Source organism: Malaya genurostris, chromosome 2 (assembly GCF_030247185.1).
Source record: "Malaya genurostris strain Urasoe2022 chromosome 2, Malgen_1.1, whole genome shotgun sequence".
In the NCBI taxonomy this organism is placed as follows: domain Eukaryota; kingdom Metazoa; phylum Arthropoda; class Insecta; order Diptera; family Culicidae; genus Malaya; species Malaya genurostris.
The window spans coordinates 69,915,124-69,941,649 of record NC_080571.1 but is presented as its reverse complement, the minus strand read 5'-3'; the positions used below and the strand labels follow the sequence as shown (position 1 = coordinate 69,941,649).

Sequence of the window (26,526 nt, the reverse complement as noted above, 5' to 3'; positions counted from 1 at the left end):
CATGTTTTCGGTATTTTACTTCGAAAATTTGACTGATTTTGTGAAAATCGCTGGTGCAACACCTGTTTGTAGGATTTGTTATTTTTTTGGACATAGCCATTTGAAACGAAAATTGGTAAAAAAAAAGTTTGGCCCTTTTCAAGTCGCAGTCAGTTCAATTCACGTTCAGTCAAGTTCAATTTTGGAAAAAAATAAAGCATGCAAAACAGCGGCCCTTACACGAGAATTTCTAATATCATTTTTAATGATCACTAAGCAATGATATTCCAAATTTGCATGGAGAACTCGTCATTACCTTAGAAGTTCATTAAAATGATATTATTTTTTAGTAATGATACTTTTAATAATCGTGTAAGGGCCGCTAATAAGCCTACATGTCCTAAAAGTTTCATGAGGATGGTACCTACTCCGAATACGATTTGGTGCATAATTCGTCAATAGTGTTTTTGTAAAATTCATAGAAGCGAGCCTTTATTAAATACTTCTGTATCAAAATAACAATAAATCCTTTATTGAGGAATTTGTCTAAGATTATCGTTAGTGCTTGATTATATGTGTAGCTCATGAATCGGTAAAATAATTCAAGTATGTATGAAAAGTTCCAAAATTTCCATACCGATAATAATCACAGAGTTGCCACAGTTAGTCATATTGAGTACGGTTAACATGTATGTCCTTGAAAACCGTTGCTGCCGAAAAAGGAAACAAAATGTTAACAATGTTATCGCCGAAGATTTTTCCTCTCTTCTCCGCACTACCTTTCATGACTCATTTCTTATCGATAAGTGTTGTTGGAAAGTGTTCTAAAATCTGTATGTTTTGAGCAAACACGTTCTAAGGAAGAAATATGCGGAAAGTATGTTTAGTCATTTCAATCACACCCCTTTTCTTTCTTTGATAACGCCACTCGGTTGGAGAAATTGTTCCTTTCCATCTAAATTCCCGGTTCGGCTAGCTCTTATGGGGGCGTACATATTTGTGGTTTCAACAGCGCTTTATGCGCCATCCAGTTGAACTGAAAAGTTAAAAATATCCCACTGTTATCGTGTTATAGCAACAATCTGCTTTGTCAGAGAAACAAAAAAAAAAAAAAACGAGCAAAAATCTGGGAGGCCATTCTGGGCTAGACACGAATCGAAAGGGTTCCCATTGCCACAAGCAGAAAATTTATGGCACCCTCCGATCGGCACATCTGGCTTCCGTCGGAAACATGCGACCGAACAGGCAAACTCGTGCACATGCGCCACTGCTTGCAGTACGTCATGCTGATTCGCTTAATAACTATTCCGGCGATGATCGTGAGGCGTAAAATGCTACCCAATCGCATTCAAGATCGCAAGAGCAGAATCGAACAGAAGTGTTTGGAAGATAGATGACAAGCATAAGCTCTGTTTCGATGTCATGTTTAGGGGGCGTAAAGCAGCCGATTATACGCCTTTCGTATTCCAGTGTCATAACAGTATGTAACGGCTTAACAATCGGTTCGTTTTATGGAAATTTACGGGAACTGTTATAAATTGTAAATGCATGAATGAAAATATTGAAGGAACCTGTGTTTTTGTTTTTGTTCTCTTTTCATTTGAATTTATCATACTTTTAGTGGTAATATAATGTACAATCTGAGAAAGAATGTTTTATATGCACATTGTTTTAACAGACGGCTAGGCGTGTATATTTTTTTCGGGATTAGTAAAATTTAATAATTTGATAAGATTATTCGAAAATGGGTTGACATTTATTTGTACTGAGTTGTATCCTTTTGCCTTTCTCATAATGTAAGGTTTTGCAATCTTTCGAAAATTAGTCCGGTCGATTGTCATACACCATTCGACTCAGTTTGTTGAGTCGCGTTATGTCTAGCTATGTATGTGTCATATAGTGTCACTCATTTTTATCAAAGAGGGGTCGGGTCATAAATCATACTGCAGTAGATAATCCAAGTAGCAAATGTAATTTAACGAAATTTCAAAACGTTCAAAAATTGTTTTAGAATTGTTATTTATGTTAGATATGTTCAGACCGATTGTTATGCATATTAAAATCGGTTGTGCAACTTATCACTGTTAAGTTTCACAATACTACCGAAAAAATTATTGTAGAACAACTTTGAGTACATAACTGTGCAGCAAATCACTAACTTGCTCATGTTGCACTAGCAGTAACTATAACAATTGTGCAACTTATCAAAAATGTTACCAATGGCTATGCGCTGAAATGGCTATAAATTTTTTGTTGGAGTAAAATATGTGAGCGAAATGATACAAGCAAAAATAACTGAAAATCTGGATTGAGAATCATGCTGTAAAGAAAAGATTTCTGCAGAGTTTGCAGAGTATCACAAAAATAGGGTGGGAAAGATGAATGAATATACTGCATTGTAGTTTAATTTAACTACTTCGAAAAATTATGAAACTTAAAACATTTCTTAATGAGGACGTGTTTGTCCTATATTCACGTTTTCTGTTACTTAGATAGTATAAAACATTACGTGGTATGAACCCATTTTTATGCAACACACTATTACGATCAATGCATGTAGGAAAATATAAACTGAAATCTTTTCTGGGTTTGGGGACGGGAATAGCGCGATGGGTTAATCGATGCCTTTCACGCAACCCACCTGAGTTCGATCCTCAACCCCGCACATAGAGTCAGAGAGTTTTTCTGGTCTAAAGAGGCGAACGACCTTAAGATTAAAACCTCTATAATTGAAACAAATAAAATGAATTTGGTCAAAATAATCTAAAAATTTGTAAGAATGTGTGGAAATTTTTATATGCATATTTTAATTCCGTTGGTTCTCATTGAATAAGAATAGCTTTTTATTTTTACAAAAATCAACCATAGAAAAACATGTATTCGAAGGCGCTTGAAAAAATCTTGAAATTCATTAAAAAGTCCCCGAAAAAATGATTCAGATCCGACCTCCGGTTCCGGTATTACAGTGCGATTAGTGAAAATTTTCAATTTCATGAGTATTTTTTCACAAGCGATGGCGAAACGAGGTGCACATATTTATGAAACTTACTGCTAAATTCATCTAGTTGGCAGATCTTGTTAGTTAGTGAATATATAACACTACTTTGGGACTATTAGTCCTCGGTTTTCGCTTCAGAAAGCACATGATTCAAATTAAAGCTCTCATTGTCTTAAAATATATCGTGGAATTTCATCCAGATCCGACTTCCGGTTCCGAAGTTCTAGGGCGATGAGTGTCAAAACATTCAAAATGACGATGCAAAACTAGTACGCGACGGTACGTGCGGCTTTGCTCCGTTTGCAGCGTGCTTTGTTCAATTTCGTATAGAGTGCAGGGTTGCCACATTCAAATTTATATTTTTCAGGTGAAAAAAATGTAAATTTCTTATTCTTTTTTTCAACTTGTACCTACTTGTTAGTGTTATTACAAAGTCAAAGTCGATGCTTTTCTCTTCAAGTACACTTATTTTCTTTCTCCTATAGAAAGTTTATCCAATCTCTTGAAAAATTTACCAGTTAAAATTGGCCCAGAGGGCTAAGTGTTCTATATCATTCGACACAATTCATCAAGCTGAGCAATGTATATATCTGTGCATGTATGTGTGTGAATATGTGTCAAATAATGTCACTCATAAAATAAAAAAATCTCGTAGTCCCATAGGTTACTATTGAATTTCACACCGTCATTTAGAGCGACGATGCAAAAAAGGTTAAAATTTTTCTAAATTTGGCTTAAAATTGATTCAATTTGTAGGCTATATTAGTTACTTACTAAACGAACCGACTTCGGCTATACTGGTTCCAAGTTCCCGGTTCCAGAAGTACCGGAAATAGTGGTCAAAAAGTCTAACATGAGACTCACTCAATTTTCTCAGAGATGATTTGATCGATTTCCACAAACAGGCTCAAATCAAAGTTCCTATAGTCTCATAGGTTGCTGTTTAATTTCATCCGGGTTCGACTTCCGGATCCAGATCTATAGGATACATTGTGTTTAATTTTTAGAGCGACGATGTAAAATACAGAAAAATTCTTATTAACTTGACATAATTGTTTACAAATCGAAAAGGTTATGTTAGTTTATATCTAAAGAAAGTTTATACTCAAAGTCGATTTTCAAGAGCTCTGCTTCGTCGGTCGATTGCTCATTTGAAAAACTATCAAGTTTTCTACGGGGTAGGTAGACAGGATTGGACAGGTTTTGACTGACTGCTTGCATTAGACATACAAAATGCAGCCCTATTTTGGGCATTTTGCAATGTATTTAACTTTTTTTTAGTTCTTCAAAAGAACTTCGATGTTTTGGCATCAGAAGGGGCTGGGGTCCACTAGGAGAAGGGGCTGGGGTCCACTATTAGCTCTCTCCGGACAGTACCAGTCTAGATGTCGTGTGGAATCCGGCGGAAAAAAAATGAACCAAGAATAGATCCACTGGGTTCCTGCTTCCTAGTCGTAAAAGGCGACAATTGCAGGAGTTTCTTTTTCCTTTCAGTTATCAGATATTTTCAATGTTTCACTTCTGATTACTCTATTTTACTAAATTATTTCTTCATTCAACCTATCAATTTCCATCTAGCTTCGGAGAAAACTTTTATTTGGAATGTTTTCTTCTTCCATGTTATTGATTGTCTTTCAGGATTATAAATTGAATGATAAAAATCAACTAATGCGCAAATCCGTTGATATTACAAAGTTAATAACAGAGATAACATATATCGGTATATTGAATACATAGTAAAAAACACTTGATGTTAATATTTCAAACAATAAATTAATATTTTTCTCGATCGGCTGCCCAGATCGACCAATATAACAAATTAATAATTAATTAAGCGGAAATAATAAAGAATCAAGACGCGCGTGAAATCTTTTGACCTTTATTTGGTGATTTAAAATGATTTTATAACAACTGTTTAGAATATGTCAATGCAATGAATCAACTATTTTGTCTAAATCCTATTCACTCGTTTATTTTGTATCACGTAATTTCATTTATATAAAATAGGGAAGTTTTTATTTTTTACGCGATAGTATTGCAAATTTTTCTTCAGTTTCCTCGAATAAGAGATGTGAATTAAGACTTCCCGGGACTTCAATATCGGTTATTATTGAAACGTTCACTCGAGAAGTCAGTGAGTTTAGTGGTGCATCCGAGCACCTTGAAACCGAAACATACTGAAACCTAGCATCTTAAAACCGAAACATACCGAGTCGCGCGCGAATAATACCAATACTGAATTTTTTACTAACGAATATCCTTCCCATTCCTTAGACGATCTACGTTCGGGCCTGGCCGGCGCCGGTACTGATCAATGAATTCTGGGATTACCAGAAGATGTACATTGAAGGATGATTTACCAGTCCCAGGTCGGATCATCTAGAAACTCCCTGTACAATTTCAGCTAATCCCGATCAGTAACGGAGTAGTAACCAGGGGTGATCGCTCAAGTTCAAGAACTTCGATGTTCTGGCATCAGAGTTGTTAGGTCATATTTTCAAAAATCTGCATTCGGCGCTAAAATCTATCTGTACCAGAATCTCTACTACAAGTGGACTTGGACCAAAAAGCTCAATAATCGGTACGTATTTGTATGGTAAGACAGTTCCCGGTATTTCAGGAGGCCATATCTCTACTTTTCAAATAGCCCCAGTACAAATTGTCTTGGTGGAAAGTGCCAAATGTCTCCTTTATTTTTAACGATAAATACTCACAGTTTGCACAGTTTGCTCAGTTGAACGAATGTTTTCAATGAACATCGCTTCAATTTAGTCTGCTTTTTTGGCGTAAACCGATTCATGATTGGAATGGCTGACAAGACTGACATTTCAGAATAGAGCTATTTTGTTAAAATTGACTGAAAAACAGTGGAGTTATAGAACATTCCAGCAGGTCCTGGCTGGATGGCAATCCACCACAGTTTTGAGGCAGGTTCATCGAAAGTATTACCCGTCAAATTTCCTGCCAATTTGTGTGTCAATATAGCAATATGCCTTCAACGTTGGCGATATGAAAGAATGTTATGTAGGTCACACCACGGGAGGTTTCAGAATAAATGTGTAAAGTGAACATAGTTTGATTCAATGCAAACCAAATAAAACGGTATAGCAAAAGCGAGCATGCGGCTTTAATATGACCTGGCATGCTCAATGGATCGCTATCTGGTTCAATCAAAATAGAACTATTAAACAATGAAACTCTATAGCGATTATTTGGGCTTGCAGAAAAAAATCGGAAACGACGTCTCTCTCGTTTCGTTATGTTGCTCAAGCGAAGTTCACTGTGTTCCAATGAGTAGACTTTCATACGAGATGTCAATTACTCAAAATCATATGAATCATTTAATAGCTTGTAACATTCAGTTTCAATCGCATTGATTCCAAAATCTATCCTGGAAGAGATATTCTGTTCACTATCTTTACGTTTCGTCTTAGACTCGTCAGTGCAGAGCAGTTCAAATTGAATTGCTTAGTACCAACTTAAGTAGTTCTACTTGAACCGCTATGCAGACGTAAAGTTACTGCTATTTGCACCACACTTGTAATAAGCGCCGAAGTGCTAAGTCTTTCCTGACGTGCCGAACGAAAACAAGTTTCGGCTAATACTGAAAATTCGGCTGGTCATTTAATTTGAACTGCTCTGCACAGACGAGTTTAAGACGTAACGTAAATATAGTGAAATTGGTTATGTAACCCTACCACAAAATAAGGGTTAATCCCTATTCTATTGTTATGAGCTCCAATGGTGATAGCAAGAAAATTTGAGTAAAAGCACGTGGGCCAAAATCGAACCAACAAAATATGTATGATGTAACATGGTTTTATCAATTGATTAATAGGTAAAGACAGTTTAACTGACGTCGCTCGGAATCTGCGCTGGACTGTCCAGCGAATTGCAGGTTAGTGCTGCAGCGACAATATCATCGACTAAGTCGATTGTTGCTTTGACTGAACATTAGTGATGACAGCCGACAGAGTCTTACAGACTTAATTTGTACATTTCAGTCAAAGTGGACTTTTCGGAAGCAGAGTTGTCATTTTAAAATCTGTGTTTCAACTTCAAAAATCTGTGTACCATCTATGTTGCATATTTCCAATCACAATATGTGAAAAACATTCTGAATATCTACCATTTTTATAAAATTTTCATAAAAATCTCCAAAATCTGTCAATTTTTATAAAATCTGTGTTTTGTGGCACAGAATCTGTGAGGCCAAATAGGCCAAAAAATCTGTGGTTTTACAGAAAAATATGTGGGGTGGCTGTACCGGCTGAGGCTGGTCAATATACATAGATGATAATGCCTTTAAAGTGAGTGTGTACAGTGCCTAACGAATTGTCATCGCTGTTTCAGTGACAGTTGTTCTTGTTTTCGTATTATTCATGCTCGAAAATGTCTGTTTATGTGCACAATTCTCGCCATTTGCCGGAAGTTTTACTTTTCTGTTACAATTCGAAAAATAAAATGCAGCTGAAGCGCATCGAATGAGCATCTCAGAATCTTATGGTGATTTCGATGTCGAAGACAAACATGGTGGTGGAAGACAAAAAACCTTCAAAAATGAACAACTAGAAGCATTACTTGATGAAGATTCGTGCCAAACCTAAGAAGAGCTTGCCGAATCGTTGGGAGTGATTCAGCAAGCCATTTCAGAACGTCTCAAGGTCTTGGGCATGATTCAGAAAGAAGAAAACTGGGTGCCGTACGAGTTGAAACCGAGAGACATCGAGCGTCGTCTATTTGTATGTGAGTAACAGTCAAAAAAAAAAGTACCTGGAAACGCTGAAATGGGAAGTCTTGCCCCACTCGCCGTATTCCCCAGATGTCGCCCCTTCTGATTTCCACCTATTCCGTTCGATGGCACGCGGCCTGGCAGATCAACATTTTCAATTCTTCGAAGAACTGGAAAAATGGATTGCTTCATGGATAGCGTCAAAAGAGGACTCCTTTTCACGAGCCGGGATCCGAAAATTGCCGAAAAAATGGGAGAAAGTTGTCGCTAGCGATGGACAATACTTTGAATAATACATCTGTAAGCACTTTTCCGCAATAAAGCTTTTAATTTTGGAAGAAACGGCGGAAGAGAAGTCTGATAACTCTGGTCAGAAGTTCAAAAATAATTTGTGTTGAATCAGTTGAATAGTATCATAAATCAAATAAACATAGATTTCCGACTGTACGGTGACACTAACAGCACCTCTAGTAAGAAACGGGTGTACTTTTTTCCATTAGCTACTGTGGTTTTGTTAAATGCGCAGGCAACTTTATGCATGCATTTAAGGAGCATTTACGCACCCATTCTCCACCAGACGGTGCTTTTGCTGTCACGGGTTGCTCAACTACATTAGTATTACACTGGGAAATCTATGTTTATTTGATTTATGATAGTATACTTAAGAAAATTCGATGGCAGATTTTTAAAAACCCGATTTCGTTGCTCATTTTAGGATAAATTTTGAAACATTTTTAAAATTTTCTTCAGGTTCGAACCCAAATTGAAATGAAAGGCCTCCCGGGTAGATGTAAATGACAAACAAAGATCAAAATAAAAGCATATTTTACCATCATATCTTGTCTTGTTGTTTCCGTGTTGTCATAGTAATACCAAAGATAAATAATAAAGACATGTACGTGCTTATAAATATTTTTAAAAAATGTGGTTCGTTCCCGGTACCTTCTGAAATGACCGCACTCACCGCTTGGTGAAGCGCGAGATTAATTGCATTGTTATCATTTCAATTCAAAGTGTGCCATAAAATCTCAATATATACAAATGAGCTACCGAATCGAGAGGGTTCTCACGGTTTAACATTTCCATTATGAATGTATGATGGGAACTCAGCAGTGCAACCAATTTATAACCATTGGTGCCAGTTTCACGGAGGACCGTAGATGTGCGCCAAAAAAAGATCGTGACTGTCATGTCTGGAAATTCGTTTGTGGTAATACTACATATTTTCTTGACATTCCAACAAAGGTATCAAGGAATTGTACAATAACTGTTTAGCATCAAAATTAGTTATTATATTATATGAGTTATTCCAATATCATTTGGTTTCAATTGATCCAGTAGTTATAGCATCCAATAAAATACTATTTAATAAATTGCATCAAATTTAAATTACTATGATATTATTCTATTCTGAATGCTAGAATATCGTATAACTGAAAAATTCGTTTACGCTAAAATTTTTTTGTTCTTGTTCTGATATTTCAATGACATAATTTCATTCTTCGTTGCTATTTTCCAATGCAGACTTGATTATGATTTTTGATATTTTAGCTCTTATTTCAAACTAAATAATATTAATTTCTACCATTGAGATGTTTGGTTTTAATAATAAAATTTGTTATTGGTTTGGAAATCACTTCTACCCGGGCTTATTCTCTTAAAGAAAATTTTAAATTCTTTTTGGATCTCGCTTCCAATTCCGAAAACACAGTATGAATGGGCAAAAATTGAAAATAATGTATACCCAATTCTCTAGGAAATGGCATAGCACATGTTCATAAACTTAGATTTAAATAAACTGTCTTTTGCTATCGGATTTGATTTTTAGCCGACTTCCAATTCCTAAGTTACAGGATTTAAATGATAAGAACTGCAATTTTAATAGTGTGCTTTTGATGGGTATCACCTGGTATTTTTTGGCAACACTGTTTTTGACAGATCACACATGAATCGCATTTTGTGTCATTGTCAAATTGGTTCAGTTTGCTTTTCTATCATTTAATCTTGAATCGACTTACGAACGAACAACGCTTGCAAATGGGCGCTGTAAAGTAAAGATCCACTTTTTTTTATCGAAAAGTTGTGTTCAGCGACGGAGCTCATTTCTGGTTGAAATCATCTTCAAATATTAAATTATATTGATCGTTTTATCGATTTCGATATAGATTTCATCATTTTTTCGATTTTTTTGTGTTTTACCTTTTTTCATGAATACAAAAAATGCTCAAACTTGTCAACAAAAACAAGGTTTTAAACAAGCAAAAAAAAGGTCCTAAATAAACATCATCGAAATGTTGGACTGTCAATATTTACCCCCGAAAGGATAAATACATTTAATTTGCTTTCGCATAATGGACTATTAATTAGGTGGTTGTTTTTCATGCCATAAATCACTACCAGCGACAGCATTCTGATGTAACAACATCCCGTGAGGCAGTTGTTGTCCGTTTCGGGAAGTGGTCACATAGCTCACATAATTGAAATATTTTCGTTCTATCCCGTTTCCGGTCAGCGTCGTCTGGTTGGAAGACGCAAAGTGCAGAACAACAAAAACGAGCGAAATCGGTATTGTACGTGGCACAAGGAACGAAAAAAAAGGCAAATACTGTGAGCATGTAAAAGACACGCGTCCCGATAGATTCCAGAGAGAGAGAGACCCCATTAAAAACATAAAGAAACAAATATGTTTTGTCAATGCTGTCAATGCTATTTCTGCACTGAGACGAGCCGACCACTTCGAACTCGAGAAATAAACACTTGAGCTGAGGACATATTAAATTTCAAAGTGATTTGTCGGTTGGGATTGTGAAACGCTATTCTTCCGATGTGAACATTAGGTCAAACAAACTAGGTATGAATTGATCAAAATAATCAAATGAAACTATTCGATGCAATCCTCTTAAAAAGATTATTTATCAGTTTAATTTTTCAGTTACAAAATTGCATTTTGATTGAAGAAACTGAAAAACTGTTCATAAAGTCAAAATGAATAATAATGTAACGAAATGAGACATTAGAAAAACGGTGCGCCTTTCGTACAACTCATTGATAGAATGCATTGATAATAAACTCAACTAAAACTTGTTAAATCATTTGTTCACCGAACCTATGACGATGAAACACAGAAGAGCATGTTTAATGTTCTTTTAACGACAATTTAAAAAGACCAGAAAATTGTACTATCTTCTCACTAGTCATAAATCTATCGTGTTTGCTACAAAACATGGAAGGATCATCTACCAGGAAAACACTTGTTGCGCCACAAGTGTCCTATTGGCTCAGGTTTTTTTTTCCCGGCCGACAACTTGCTCACGGAAAACGTGCTCGCATTTTCCCGAACCTCGTGTGTTTGGTATGATTACAGGGTCATAAACAACGTATCCTCTGTTTTTTACCGGAGTGAAATATGAACCGACTTTGTGGAGGAAAAAAAATACACTGGCCAGATCTGACACCGGAGAAAGTGTGAGAAAGCTACCACGGAAAAATGCAGTCCAAAAACTTGTGGCAATAATTGGTTTTCTGGGATTTCATCTGTTTTGATTAATGGCACCCTGCCATGGATACAGCCCTCCGAAGGATTAAACGGTCGGATGCGCCTAGTTGGCTAACCATCGGATGACAAATTCGAACTAATGAGTGGCATAATTACAAGCCTGAGAATTTACTCCCAGAGGGCTTCCTCGATCGCAGTGACATGTTTGTGAAACCAATTCGAATTAGAAATGGATTCAAGATGTAGCCATCCGAATAGAATTTTTTTATCGATACCTATAATGATTTTCAGTTTGGCCGTACAGTAATTTTACAGTAATTTACAATACAGATTAGTGTTATGAACATTATCCAAACAATGAACTTCCACGGTGCTACAATAAATTGGAATGTAATTTAGATTCCAGCTCCTTCAAACTTTTTCGTGTTCTCTTTGGGTCCCATGAGAACTATGCAAAAGCTCGATCGGAGAAGCTATATTTTCGCGCCCTTGGTTTAAACTTTGTATGGAATTTAGTACGGAGAAACTGATTTTGGATTGTGTTATTTTCGTAGGAAATGTAATGAAGAAGAAAACCTTCGAAGTCCGCAAAACAATCCGATATTTATAGAAAAAGTTATTAAAAGAAAACTGATACAAGGTCCGATCAATGGCTGATTCCTTAATAATGGGTGATTTTTAGCTGGTACCTTTTTGGCAACACTGTTTTTGACAGATCACGCGATAATCTCGTTTTGTATCATTGTCATACTTAACTTCATCGACTTACGAATGAACAACGTTTTTAAAGCTGATTTCTGGTTGAATGCAGGCATGTTCCCAGAGGGGGGTGATCAAAGGGACATATTCATAGATTGCTTTGATACATACTATTTACACATTCATTTTTTATGTATGTTATACAACTTTATGAAAATTTTTTTTTGGTGATCGGAACTCCACTGTCGATGAAGTTCGGAACTCCACTGTCGATGAACTTGTCGCCCCTGGCTCTGACACTGGGTGCTACATATGCATATTCAGAATAAAGACGAACGCGAGCGATATTTGGAAGCATGTTTGGCATATTCGGTTGGACTTTTGGTAAACTTGAGATGATATCTTTTTATTTATCAATCAGCATGTGTTTTTCGCCAGAATGTTCTTCGTTGTGTATAGTTTTCATAAAACTATTTCAATGACCATCGTTTTAAATGGATTGTAATTAAAATTTTGTAACCGCAAGACTAATCGAAAATAGAAATTGTATGAAACCTTAAAATTATTCCTTTAAACCTAAACGTGTGACAATCGATTAAGCATTCCATGAGATGTAGAAGTGAGTTCCTGTTTAATTTTTTTGTCATTATTTATGGTACTTCCAGAAACGGTATTCAGAGACCAGCATAACCAAAAATAGGTCGTATGTCCATGAATTAGAATGATGAAATTCAGGCGCGTATACAGGGGGGTGTTTTAGGGGTTCAAACCCCCTCCGAAACTCAAAAAAGTATGATATAATGTAAACTCTTTTTTTCAAATAAGTAGAAAATAAAATGAATAATTTTCAACAAACGACTCCACAATAAAAAAATTTCAAATAATTATATAAAAAGTTCCATTTGTATGGAAATTGATCAACATGTTCTGAAACACCCCCCGAAATTTTTTTCTGGGTACGCGCCTGATGAAATTGAAATAGTTTTGAACCCAACTTTGACGAGTTCTATGACGGTTTGAATTTTAAAAACTCATCACCCTGTAATTTCAAAACTAGAAGTCGGAATCGGATAAAATTCACCAATTTTGTATGGGACCATAAGTTTATTTCAAATTGAATTTATGTTTATTCTACTCTATTCCCGATACTTTCGGAAATCGGTGTAGCCGAAGTCAGTTAAATCAGTCTAACAGATTGTAAACAATTTAATTAGATTCGAATTTTTTTCGAAAATCAGTATAACCATCTTAGAGAAATCGTGGTGCGTTTCAAATAAATTTTTCGGGTACCTTCCGGAATCGAAAACCGAATACTGGTAAAAGTGAAATAAGTTTTTTTGGTGATCGACTCTCAAAATCTGTGAACCTGATAAACCCGATAAACCTGATAAAGTTATGTGAAATTTTTACACTAATCACCAAGTATCTCCTGTACCGAACGTCGGATCTGATTAGAAAACAGGCAGTTTGTATGAGACCTTAAGACCTTTCATTTAAATATTCGATGGACGAAATCGGTTCAGCCATCTACAATCAAAATTTGACATTATTTTAATTTCATTCCATATATCATTCTGTAATTCTGGAACCAGAAGTCGGATCCAAATGAAATTCAGAAAACTTATATGGGAGCATAAGACTGTTCATTTGAGTCTAAGTTTGTAGAAATCAGTTAAGCAATCTCTGAGAAAAATTTTTGAAATTATTTTTCATACACAAATTTGCTTATCTCGACGAGCTTCTTCGAATGGTATAAGGGTGTAAGAAGTTTTGTTCTTCCAGCAATTATTATTGCAAGCGGTATAAATCAATATAAATATGAAATTGTTTTGAATTTGAAAATACTACTATCTTTCTAATACATACGTCATGTTCGAACGATTATGTTGCCAAAACCAAATCGTTCAGTCTTTTAAATGCTAAGAAATAATTGCTTCGCTTTGCTCTGAAACATCGCTTTATCATCAAGCGCGTAAAACTCCTAATACTAGAATAAGGCGAAAAGTCACTTACACAAATATATTGATATCTCCGTTAAAAATGGACGGATTTGAACAAAATATGGCTTGCTGAATAGCTATTACCGTGTATTAGTCTAAAACCAAATATCATTTGCGACTAATTTGATCGAAATCGGTCCTGTCATTTCTAAGATCTCGACCTCTTTGTTGACATCACACATACAGTTTTTCCACAAGCGATGGCGAAACGAGGTGCACATGTTTATAAAACTTACTGCTAAATTCATCTAGTTGGCAGATCTTGTTAGTTAGTGAATATTTAAAACAACTGTGGGATTACTAGTCCTCGGTTTCCGCTTCAGAAAGCACTAATAATAGTGACGAAATCTCAAGAAACGGAATTTACTTCGATTTCTCAACAACGGTTAAACCGACTTTCACAAATAATGATTCAAATTAAAGCTCTCATCTAGATCCGACTTCCAGTTCCAAAAGTATAGGGCGATGAGTGTCAAAACATTCGAATCGTCATTCAAAATGACGATGGAAAACTAGTACGCGACGGTACGTGCGGCTTAGATCCGTTCGCAGCGTGCTTTGTTAAATTTCGTATAGCGTGCAGGGTTGTCACATTAAAATTTATATTTTCAGGTGAAAAATATGTAAATTTCTAATTCTTTTATTCAACTTGACAGTGTTATTACAAGATCATGATAACGATGCTTTTCTTTAAAAGTACACATATTGCCTTTCTCATATAGAAAGTTTATAGAATCTCTTGAAAAATTGACTAGTGAAAATGGGCCCAGAGGGATAAGCGTTCTATATCATTCGACACAGTTCATCAAGCTGAGCAATGTATGTGTCTGTGTGGGTATGTGTGTGAGTATGTGTCAAATAATGTCATTCATAAAAAAGAAAATCTCGTAGTCCCATAGGTTGCAATTGAATTTCACACATTTAGAGCGACGATGCAAAAAAGGGTAAAATTCTTTTAGATTTTGCTCAAAACTTCAATTTATAGGCTATATTAGTTACTTACTAAAAATACCGGAAATAGTGGTCAAAAAGTTTAACATGAGACTCACTCAATTTTCTCAGAGATGATTTGATCACAAACAGGCTCAAATGAAAGTTCATAAAAAACATAAATGTGCAAAGCCTACTACGACAAAAGTACATTTCAACAACTTTTTTCCCTTAAGAGATAGAAAAACGATGTCTTCTACAAAGTTTTAGAACTTCTAACGAGAAAAAACTTTACCGAAGAAGCTATAGGTCTAATGTAAAAAGTTTCGGATATATAAAGCAACTTCCTTTGAAATCACTTAAAATCATTTTTTGTACATAACATTTGTACATTTGTACATAACTTCTTCGAGACAATTACTAAAAACGTAAAATTACACATTTTTGTTGAAGATTGTGCACGGTTTGGCCTTTTCCTTGAAAAGTTATTTAACATTTAAACTTTTATAAGCACTAACTTTAACTACCAATAGGGTCGCAGACCAAAAGGCACATACATATACTTTTTGGAAAGCTTATATCAAGTAATATAAAGTTACGAAGTGTGTAGCGTGGCCTTTTTAAATTGTGTGAATGAGACAACAAAATATAGAGTGCTTTTTTTACCATTTTCTTAGCAAAAACATTTGCTAAAAAGACTATTTTTGGTTTATTAAAAGGAGCTTTGTAGGAAATATTCAAACATTGGAATCGGTCGTTAGTGTAGCTTTGGTGCAATTGTGTAATGATTGAATATAATTTCATGATGCATTCTTGTATGCAATTGAACAAACTAAAGAAGCATGTTAACGTGCTCATTGAATATCGAAAAGTTTTACTTATTCTTTTAATAGAATATTCCTTATCCGTTCTTTTAATTCCAATCCAATTCATTTCAAGGATGATATCTTACACCATTACCAGTACGCCTAAAATAAATACGTTCTTATGAATTAAAACATACACTGAAAAAAGTAATGAAATTCACACGATTTCTAAATAAATAGTACTATGAAATGGACATCAGTTGAATAAAAAATTCGATTCAAAATCATCCTCGATGTAAAACTAAATTGGAATACATTAATTTCACTGAATATGACCGTTTATTTATATTGACTCTTAGCTTTACTTTTAATGTATATTGAAAAATGAAGCTTAGTGAAGTAACTTTATATTGAATTTCCAGCTCCAAATATGCACTGTTGGTGTTGGTGAGAGCAGCGCTCCAAAGTATTTTTAAGAATACAAAACAGTTGATTGATAATACAAATGCTGGAGCATTTGGTCGATGATAATATTACAATAAAATGCGTGAGTGGTTCAACGTTACATACAGGCGTACACGGTAAAGTATGAAATCAAATTATGTAAACTGTAACTGAACTTGGGCATAAAAACGTGCACAGACTAAGAATAAAGAATAATAACCAACAAAAAAAAGTTTGTTTGGTTTCAGGGAATTTGTAACTAATCTGTTTCCTAACTGCAATTCTGTTACATTTTCTACTGAAGTCGGTAATGTCTCGCGATTTTTTGTGATAACGATCACCTATCAACATTCACTTTGAAGAGGAATTCCGAAAGACTCGGTACTCGCTGAGAGTAAGTCATAAGAGTAAGCTACAGTGAAAAGTTTTTTCTTTCGTATGGTGTTAAAGCTAATGCTCTATTTTTTATACCTCGACTGCAATTTCTTGCAAAAGTTGTTGCCTAAAGGTAACTTATCGATCGATATCACAAAAAACGCGTGATATGAAGATAAACAATTTTAATAATGTACGTTTTTCCTAAGAAAATGATCAAAAAAGCACTCTATATTTTGTTGTCTCATTAACACAATTTAAAAGGACCACGTTACACACTTCGTAACTTTTTATTACTTGACTTAAGCTTTCCAAAAAGTATATGTATGTGCCTTTTGGTCTGCGACCTTGCTTCCTATTGGTAGTTAAAGTTAGTGCATATATAAATTTAAATGTTAAATAACTTTTTAAGGAAAAGGCCAAACCGTGCACAGTCTTCAACAAAAATGTGTAATTTTACGTTTTCAGTAATTGTCTCGAGGATAGTAGACTCTGAAAATAATTGTGAAAAAAGTTATGTACAAAAACTTGATTTTAAGTGATTTCAAACGAAATTGCTTCATATATCCGAAAATTTTTGCGTTAGATATAGGTATAGGATCACGAGGTATATTTTTGTGAATGAGTTCTTCAAAGGAACTATGTATATCGGAGGTTTATTAAAAAAGGTTTTTATCAAAAAATTGTGTTCAGCGAAGAAGCCCATTTCTGGTTGAAGGAATACGTCAACATGCAAAATTACTGCATTTGGAGTGAAGACCAGCCAGAAGCGGCTTGTTGGAGAGAGCGTGTCAAAATTTGTCCTTGTGAATGGGCCATCTAAAGCGAAGCCGCGGCCGATGTTTGCATGAAATTATCTTCAGCCATTAAATTATATTGATCGTTCTATCGATTCCAATAAAGATCCACATTTAATCCTATTTACAATCTTTTTTTCTGCGTGATATTTGGCAGGAAATACATTGGAAATTTTAGTTTACAGCAGTCTTTTCGTTACTAGAACTCGTATAGAAGGGTTTACAAGTTTGAAGTTACACAATGTGGTTTCTGGAGAAGAAACTTTCAGTACAAAACCTTTGTTTTTATCTTGAATGTGCACTGAGTATTTTTATGTCTGTGTTAGTGTTGTACTATTTATATGTGGTAATTATTTTTATGGAAACTTCAAGTACATTTTTGGCCCGTTTTTACCTAAAAATTTTTCTTATGTATTCCCATTCAAGTTTAACTATTGTGTGCAAAAATCATCTCTGAATTTTCACGTAGTTTCAATCATTATTCGTAATGTTCAAAAAAAATTGAATTTTAAGTATTCTGATAATCACATTTTTTAAAGTGTTCCAAAATTCAGTTTTCACATAAATAATTTTAACATAAAGGCCTAACCAATCACCGTCGTTCGAATGCCACTGAACTGAGTTGCGATCACCCTTTCCACCCGTGAAACGTTTAACCTTCCACCAACGGACGATCGCATAAAAAAGTATTTTATATAAAACTTGCTCTCGTCCAGAATAACGTCCAGCATAGAAGTGAGCGGTAGTAATTTCCGATCGTGCTACTCCTTTCCATCCACTGTCCTACTGCTCATATGTATGCAAGTGGGTAAGTGGGCGGAGCTTACAGTGGCAAGTGCTAGGGGAAGCATGGAGCGTACGTGTTTGTATGTGTTAGAGGGTGAGTGCGCGCTCGTGTCCGCCACAACTGGAATGAACTTGCAGTGTTTTATGCAGCAGTAGTCACTCAATTCTACCCGGGAACGGGAAACGGCAGGCAGAACACATATGAGGATGAATCATGCATAGCGCAGCGCTGCACATATTTGAGTCATTCTAATGATCTGTGCGAGACAAAGCCGTCCTGCGTCGAACTGAAGACACGAAGTCATAGCGAACGAGGGAACCCTTTGTCTTCGGTGGGTGGCGTTTTTCGATTCCTCTTTATCCGTTCATTTGTTTGTGCTGAACGCTTTGCCACGATCAGGCAATGCTGGATGGTTTAGGAAAGAGTGACCTTAGAACTTATTATTATTTTGTTTTGCTTTGTGCTATGCTGAAACCGTGCGCACATAAAACAGTGAAAACTGTCGATCGAGTTGCGTCCTGTTCTGGCTTATGTCTAGAAGATTTTTTTTTGCTGAGTTGTTACTCTTTCGTATTTTCTTATGTTCGTTTTGTGTTATGTTTCAGACGGCACCGATACGACGTATGATGTGGCTGTGGCTGCCTTCAAGCTACCAGTTGTTGTGTCACCGCAAACCAGTGCACAGCATAGCGATAACGGCGCTGGGAATTCAGCCAGACATCGGCAGCACACTGATCATTCAACGATCGATAGCGAATCGAGCATCTCACGGAAGGATTCGCAGGAAGTTAGTGAAAGTGAAACCGTTACTAGTAAACATTCCGATAGCGGGGCGGCCGGTTGTGCCGTGAGAGATAAGACTGGCGCGTTATCAATACAGCTAGCCAACAACGGTAGTGTAGGTGGTAGTGACCACACAAGTGATTCTATGATTTTCTCATCAATCAGAACTAGCGAGGAGCACGTAAACACTCCTTCGGTGATCACGTCAAGTTCGAAGCAATTACAGGAGAGTGCACAAAGGTATGAAACACTGGCAAATGTGAATCCAGAGCTGGCGTCCCCACCGCGCTACTCGACGCTGCAGTCCGTCATCAGTCCGAATTTGCATCAACAGGTGGGCTACTTCAGCTACACCGGTCAAGATCCTTCGTTTAACAGTTGGCCATACGATCTGTCCTACAAGACAACTGATCTTGTGCGAAATCCTCACCATCACGAGGAGCAATCGGAGACCGACGAGCGCAGTTTAAGCCATCATCACCAATACCATCACAGGGAAGTTTACAGCGATCATCATTCGCACGATCCGCAGAATCAGCCACCAGTGCATCAGCAGTCGAATTTAAATTTGAGCATCAATAGCATTAGTAGCGAATCGTCAGCCATGAGGAGCAGTTTGTTAACATTGTGTCCGACATATCCCTCATCCTTGGGGCAACATGCTGGCGAAGATCTCCATCACCAGGTGGGACATCCCCATCATCATAGTTCCGCGATCGATGAGGTGATAGCGGATACGCTGAAGGATGAGAACTGCGCCATTGATCACTATTTGACTCTCGGGGGTGGCGGAAGTATGGTTCATCCAGGGGCCGATTTGGGAGGCGATTCGCCCCAACATCACAGTCACGAGCTGCACGATCTGAAAGACTACAGTGCAGTTTATCATAATAACAACGATAAGAGCGTTATCAACTTCAATCATCATCATCATCATCAACATCATCAGCAGAATGCACATAATGGCAACAGCAGCGGTGGAGAATCGCGTAGCCCATCCGGCTATTCGCACGATGAACTGGACGGCAGTTTGACGAGCTTTACTCAGTTGATCAACGTACCTCGCGGAAGTGATACCACTTCTTCCTCGGTGGCGGCTGCCAACATGTACCAATCATCGCCGGTTCATGATCACACGGCCGTAGCCCTGATGCAGCATGGAACCAGCATCTACGACGCCCTGCACGGCGGCATTCCTAGCAGGTGAGTGGACTTTCTTTCCTTTGTTGACATGTTGGCCGGGTGAAACCCGAAGCTTCCCGGTAATGCATGCGAGAACCGTACGGTTGGACGGTTGATTTGGGTTATGACCGTGGAAAATGACTCCGTCGCACTAGCCCTTTTGTTAGAACTGTGTGGTATTGGATCAAATGCTTGCCCAAGCAGTGCCGGCTTCGAACGTTGGCGTGCAATAGTAGAGCAAATAATGAACTATGATCATGTACGGGTTTATTTTTTACTGCTTGGAGCAATGACGGAATAGTTGAAACAATAACTTTACAACCTTTTCTCGGTTTGGTGTTGCTATGCCAGTGTTGTGTTTTTAAGTCTATTACGAAGTCTCTTTTGTTATTTCATCGTAAACTGAATTTTTAACTAGAAGATTTTGTCTTATTATATGTAAGTCAACTTGTTGTTTATAGTCACTCAGTTCAACAGCAACTCTGTAGTGCCAAAAATACTGCATTTGTCATACAGAACATTTCATTTTTGTTTTATGTTTATTATTTATCAACCGTTGAATTGCACTGTATAAATAAAATACATGAGAAAAACAAAATTTTCTACAAGTGCACAGTGGTCCGAAACGGTAAATTAGTGTGACAAAATATTTCCACTATTAAATATTAGTTTTTTTGTGTCTTCACAAAAGTTGTTTGTAATCAAATGGCGCTCCTTTTGATGAAAAAAGTTACTAGGGTAGTCTTCATTTAGATTGAAATCTGAAATCTAACTCTCTTAATTGAACTCAAAAATGATTTTGTTGTACAATGAAGTTGTAGAAACTTTTATTTTGAGCAACTTTGCTGAAAAAAGTACCTCTCTAGCTTTTCATTTGATCGAGTTACATCAATTTTCCCGAGTAAAAGTAGGGTGGCTCCTGAAAAATCACTTTTTTTATTCTAACTTTTTTGTGAAACGTTTTACGGAAAAGTTGTCATCAGAAGAGTTGTTGAACTAATGGACGTAAGTTCAACCATGCCGTAATTCATAGAGTGCTGATGGAATATTACATATATTAACATGTACCAATAAATTTAATGACTGTTTCGATGTCAACTGCACCTAAATTAGTCAAACCGAACAACTTAGATATCTTGTATATTAGCAAATATTTTGAACCATACGCTTTAGAGAAAATGAAATTAACGTTTGACGTAAATTCAAGCATGCCGTAATTTCTTCGTTGATGACACAATGTTACTTCTATTAACATGTAAAAATAAATTTTACGTCTGTATCGATATAAGCTACAGCTAAATGAACTGTGAAGGTAATGATATGACTTATCTTTACATGCTTTGAATTGTGAATGTAAGTGAATCGCGACGTTCCTTTTATGTGCATCTATAAAGATGAAAGTTTTTCTAACTGTGTACATTGACCTTCACAGGGCAAAAAATTCTTTTGATTTTACATATTAAAATATGCAATTGAATGGAGCGTCGTATTTCACGCAAATTTATATTCAAGAATATGCAAAATTGTGTGATTTGAAAAATACGTGACATGAAATCGAATAAAATAAAAAAAACAAAACATTGAGAGCAACAGCGCGCGACTTGAACCAAGAAACATTAGATCACAAAGCAATCGTCAGTTACTCGACTGAACTACAGATGCACATATGTGCTTCACTGGTAAACGGTGCATATAAATTCATACAATCGCATTTGCTAGCCGAGTGCAAATTATATTCGGAGCCTGTAAAAATTTGTAGGGTTAAATGTTATATGTCCCCCTTAAGAAAACATTGAGATATTTCTAAATGTACTGATATATTTTCTTCTAGAATGTAGGTATTTCTTTGCAATACGCCTGAAGAACATAATTTTCAATGATTTCACATTTTCAAAAACGACCACACTCTCAGTTTTTTCGCTTGCCGTAGGCATAATGCCCCAGCAACCCAGGTATAATATGCCTCACAACAAATCAGTGGTATGCCCCACAATAATGATGCAAAATCCCCTTTGGAATGTCGATATAGAAGAAAAGCAGATAAAGAAGATATTTTTCGCATCAGAATCAATTGAATAATCAATTAATTACAAGTGGAAACCAACATTTTTAATCCTCACAACGCTAAATTTTGTTTTAATAATTGTTATAAATCTTGAAAACAATATTTTAACTCGAAGCATACTGTTAAATCGAAGGTGGGCATAATGTCCGTAGAGTGACTGTTATGAAAAAAATCGTATATCAAAGAAAAGGCTTTGTTCCTCTGGAATTTTTTACTGTAAATATAGACATTAGCACTGCACAAAATTAATTATTAAGTTGCAACCGACTATTAGACGTTTGACATGATTTTAACTTGTTTGTTTAGTGGAAGCAAAACCTTACCTCGAGAAGCCTCTTCATAATATTTTCAGTTTTTTTCATATTTTCCAACAAACGACAACTGCCAAACTTGCATAGCAGAAAGATCTTACGAAAAAATAGTGTTAGTGATAAAACTTTTGTTTAGAAAAGTCTTGAATACTTGAAAGGGAAGGAGGCTTTTTGGCCAGCAGGAGCTCTTTATAATACTTTCCCCTACTAGTGTAATATTGCGTCATTTGAAAAGTTAAGTAGTTATGAATGGTATCGTTGGTAGAATTATGTCACCTGTAAAATTAATCTTTTTCCGTGTTATAATCGCGCTTTGATGTTACAGACAGATGTCAGTTGGCTAGATGACGCTAAATCAATTTAGTTTGGATTCAAACGTGTACGTTTTTAACTGATTTTTTTTAATTTTCTGATTTTTTGTGTATACGTGATTTCTGAGCATCGTCTCGTGCTTCCAGTAATTATTGAGAGCTTTCGATTACGTATCCAATAGAGATATTATTGTGTCTCGAAAACGAATTGTCTGTGTGGGGCTAAACCGGACAAAAAAGTGGGACTAAATCGGACACATCATTTTCTATTTGAAATTCTTAACGGATTCTTGAAACATATCGTAAGATTGATATCTATATTTCTATTCTATTTCGTAGAACTTATTAAAACTAGGTCTACTAAAATTGTAGGCCAAACGCATGAAATGCTATTATGGAGCCAAAAAGAGTGATCATTAGGCTTTTCTACGATCCGACAGGTGACGCAGGAGTTGCGCATTATTAATGTTGCTATAATACCAATATCTACTTTATCGATGGCCACAATCTCAACTGTAGATTGTAAATGTCTTGATATAATACAATTGCTTTGATTATGCTTTTTAGAAATAAAATTTAAATATTAAAAACGTATTTAATTCTCAAAATAAATACACGAATTCCACTAAAGGGTGATTGTTCTGCTGGTATCTTTTTGGCAACACTGTTTTTGACCGATCATGCGTGAATCGTGTTTTGTGTCATCGTGAAACTTGATCAGATGGATCAATAATTTAATCATGAATCTTCGTTTGGTCTATAATTTAATCATGAATGGACACTTATCGAAAAATTTGTTTTCAGCGACGAAGCTTATTTCTGGTTGAATGGATACGTCAACAAGCAAAATTGCCGCATCTGGAGTGAAGATCAGCCAGAGGCATTGTTGTGAATCATCCCTAATCTATACCTAATTGATCATCCGACAAAGGGTAATAAATCATAAAAATGATTCTTTATGGTTTGAATCTTTAACATCCAGCTTCAATGCATTAGAAATTTAGTTTACCAAAATCGCACATTTCATTTTCCACATTCAAAATATTTATGAGAAAGAGAAATCGTTTTCCAAACTCCTTAGCCTACTAGATGACCGCCTATTTCGTTTATGCTTTTATCTGGTCCTGGTTGCAGCTGATTGAAATGGTATTTCATAGGTTATCGAGCAATGTTAATTATTTAGACCAGTGTTCAGTCAAGAGTTTGCGTTTTTTCAAATATCTATGTTTGTGTGTCAATTCCATTTTATTTTGAGTGATCTTTTTTACAATCATGGTGACAATTCTTGTGTTGCACGTGATCAAGTTTATAAGGATTTCCGAGCAATTTTGTTATAAGTGATTCAAACTCAGTCGAAGACGAAGCGCGAAAGGAGCAAATTCAATCAAACTTGTTTTGTAGTCACACTTAGAACTTAGTAACTAGTTCTTTATTTTTTAATAAGATCTTTACTGTTAGTACGTCTGTTTTGTTTATTAAATTGTTTGATCTCAATCAGACGCGTATACAAGATGGTGTTTTACCCCTTCCGGAATTTAAAAACAAAATTTATGTTATAAAAACTCTTCTCTATAAATATGACGAATTTTGCACCAACTCGAACAAATGTTGGCAACACCCTCTGAAATGAATGAAACATGCAGACTTTGTGTCAAAAAATCACATTTTATACTTCGTTCTTTCCAAAATGTGTCCAGCGGCATTTTTAAAATTGTAACGAATTTTTATTCAAAGAGCTATTGTCGAAAATGATAAAACCTACAAACAAGTTTTATTCTAGTGATTTTCACAAAATCCGTTCAATTTTTCAATAAAAAACACTGAAAAAAATTCTTATCGAGTCCGACGCTGGAAAAAATTGATTTAAAATAAAAATCGGTTTACAAAGAAACTCATTTTTGATTTTGATAATTGTCCCAAGATTGTTGATTACCTTCCCAAAAAACCGTTCATATATTGCAAGATGGGCACATTCAATGAATAAAAGTTTTTCCAACAAAAACTATTTCTTGTCCAAACTGTTGCTAGTTGCCCGATATTTGCAGAATGTTTCAGTGCTGGAAAAGCTAAACTTTTATTAGAAAACTTTTTTGAAGGTTGACAGGGAACACAATTGTCTATGTTGAGACAAAATTCCATTCAAGTAAAAAAATGGCATTTTTTTGTAATTTAACTTAAAATTTTCAAGATCGATTTTGTTTTTACAGTAAAATTCGATTAGTAATTTTTTCAGTATGTTCTTTAGAAATTTAGACTTATTTTGAAAACATCAGGATTTGCCATTTTGTCTCTAATTAATTGCCAAAAATTGGAAAAAAACGTCCTGTTCAAAAGGTTAGTTATGTTATAGTTTTATGCTGCCAATCCCGAACACGATTTTGAGCGAAATTCGTCTATCCTACACTGAAAAAAAAATCGGTTTATAAAATTTAAAGTCAATTTACAAAAAAGAACACCACTTTCGAAATCAATGAAACTTTGTCCCTCCCAACCGTCCATATAGTTTAAAGTGGACAGTATTAGGAAGAAAGTGTTTGCAACTAAAACGCTTCCTTTTCCATTACTGAAACTTTTTTCAAATATAGGGCAGCCAGCATTCTGTGAAATCTCATCTCAAATTAAGATTCACTAAATTTTGGGATGATCATTACTTTTGTTTAGTTTATAAAATAAAAAGATACTGTAAACTTTTTTTTTAATAAAAAAAAGTTTTTTTTTGCAAATTGATTGTACAGTTTTGAACCGATTTTTTTCAGTGTGGGACTCGATATGGAAGTTTTTCAGTTTTATGAAAACCAATAGTATAATACTTTTTTCTAGTCATTTTGTGTCAACTATTTGAGGGAAAAAGGTTAGAAAGGTTTAGTCCTTTTTAAAAGACAGTTCAGATCAATTTGGGAAAGACAAAGTATGCCATGTAACATCTTAAGGCAAAGTTTACATTTCACTCTAATCTGGGAAAATTTTACCAGCTGCGAATATGATTATCGCGAAATTTGTCACATTTAAGTCAATTATGAAGTGAAAAATTTCCAACTGCGGTTTTTTAGCGGTAGTTTTGAATAAATCGTGTTTTTAATTTGGCTAGAAATTACAAAAGTTTTCACTCAGTTACATGTTTTTTTAATATTTTTAAGCTAACCTGTCTACTCAAGAAGTATGCGGCAAAATGTGGTGCAATATTCATCTTCAAAGTTAATAGTACGGAAAGTTCAATTTATTTTATATCGTTTTTTTTTATACTCGACTGTTTATTGAGTTTTCGACAGTATTATTTGATCTGTCTGACTAGAAACATGATTGAATTTCGCATCTGGCATCTTAGAGCTTAAGCAGTGTGCCTTAAAAAAATTATATTATTGAATAAGAAAACAATTGAAAATTTATCACAACTCTCTATTTAACGGCAAGGACAAATTTTCAGAATAAAACGGAAAGAATTAATGAAATGTACAAGACATGTAAGTTAATAGTAATATGAAATAGATAACAGTTGAATCGGTAGTTCGATTTCAAATCATCAGCGATGCAAAACTAAATTAGTTTGCATTGATTCTTCAATAAATAGAACTGTTTTTTTTTGTTAGCACTAAGTGTCGCGTTTGAACTATTCCTACTGAAACGTACAGAATTGTATAGTGACTTCAGGCTTAATTTCCTGCTCAAAATATGCACAGCACAAAATAACTTTACATACCAAATGAGGGAAAATTCCATTTGTGCAGAATTTTACAGACTCCTAGTGCAATTTGTACTCGATTACCAAGTACCACTGAATAAGATTATACGTATCAATTATTCATCAAGCGGATATGTGCTTCTGTGGTTCAG

General features: G+C 35.5%; 1 protein-coding gene across 2 annotated transcripts in view; it reads left to right on the top strand.

The window, feature by feature from the left end:
- Window positions 1-26,526, top strand: part of LOC131427713 (transcription factor mef2A-like) — a 72,355-nt gene that overhangs the window by 6,916 nt on the left and 38,913 nt on the right. For both annotated transcript variants that reach the window (XM_058591153.1, XM_058591152.1), the window contains exon 2: window positions 18,649-20,029. In XM_058591153.1, the coding sequence (XP_058447136.1) occupies window positions 18,649-20,029 (1,381 nt within the window). The remainder of the gene's footprint in view (window positions 1-18,648; window positions 20,030-26,526) is intronic.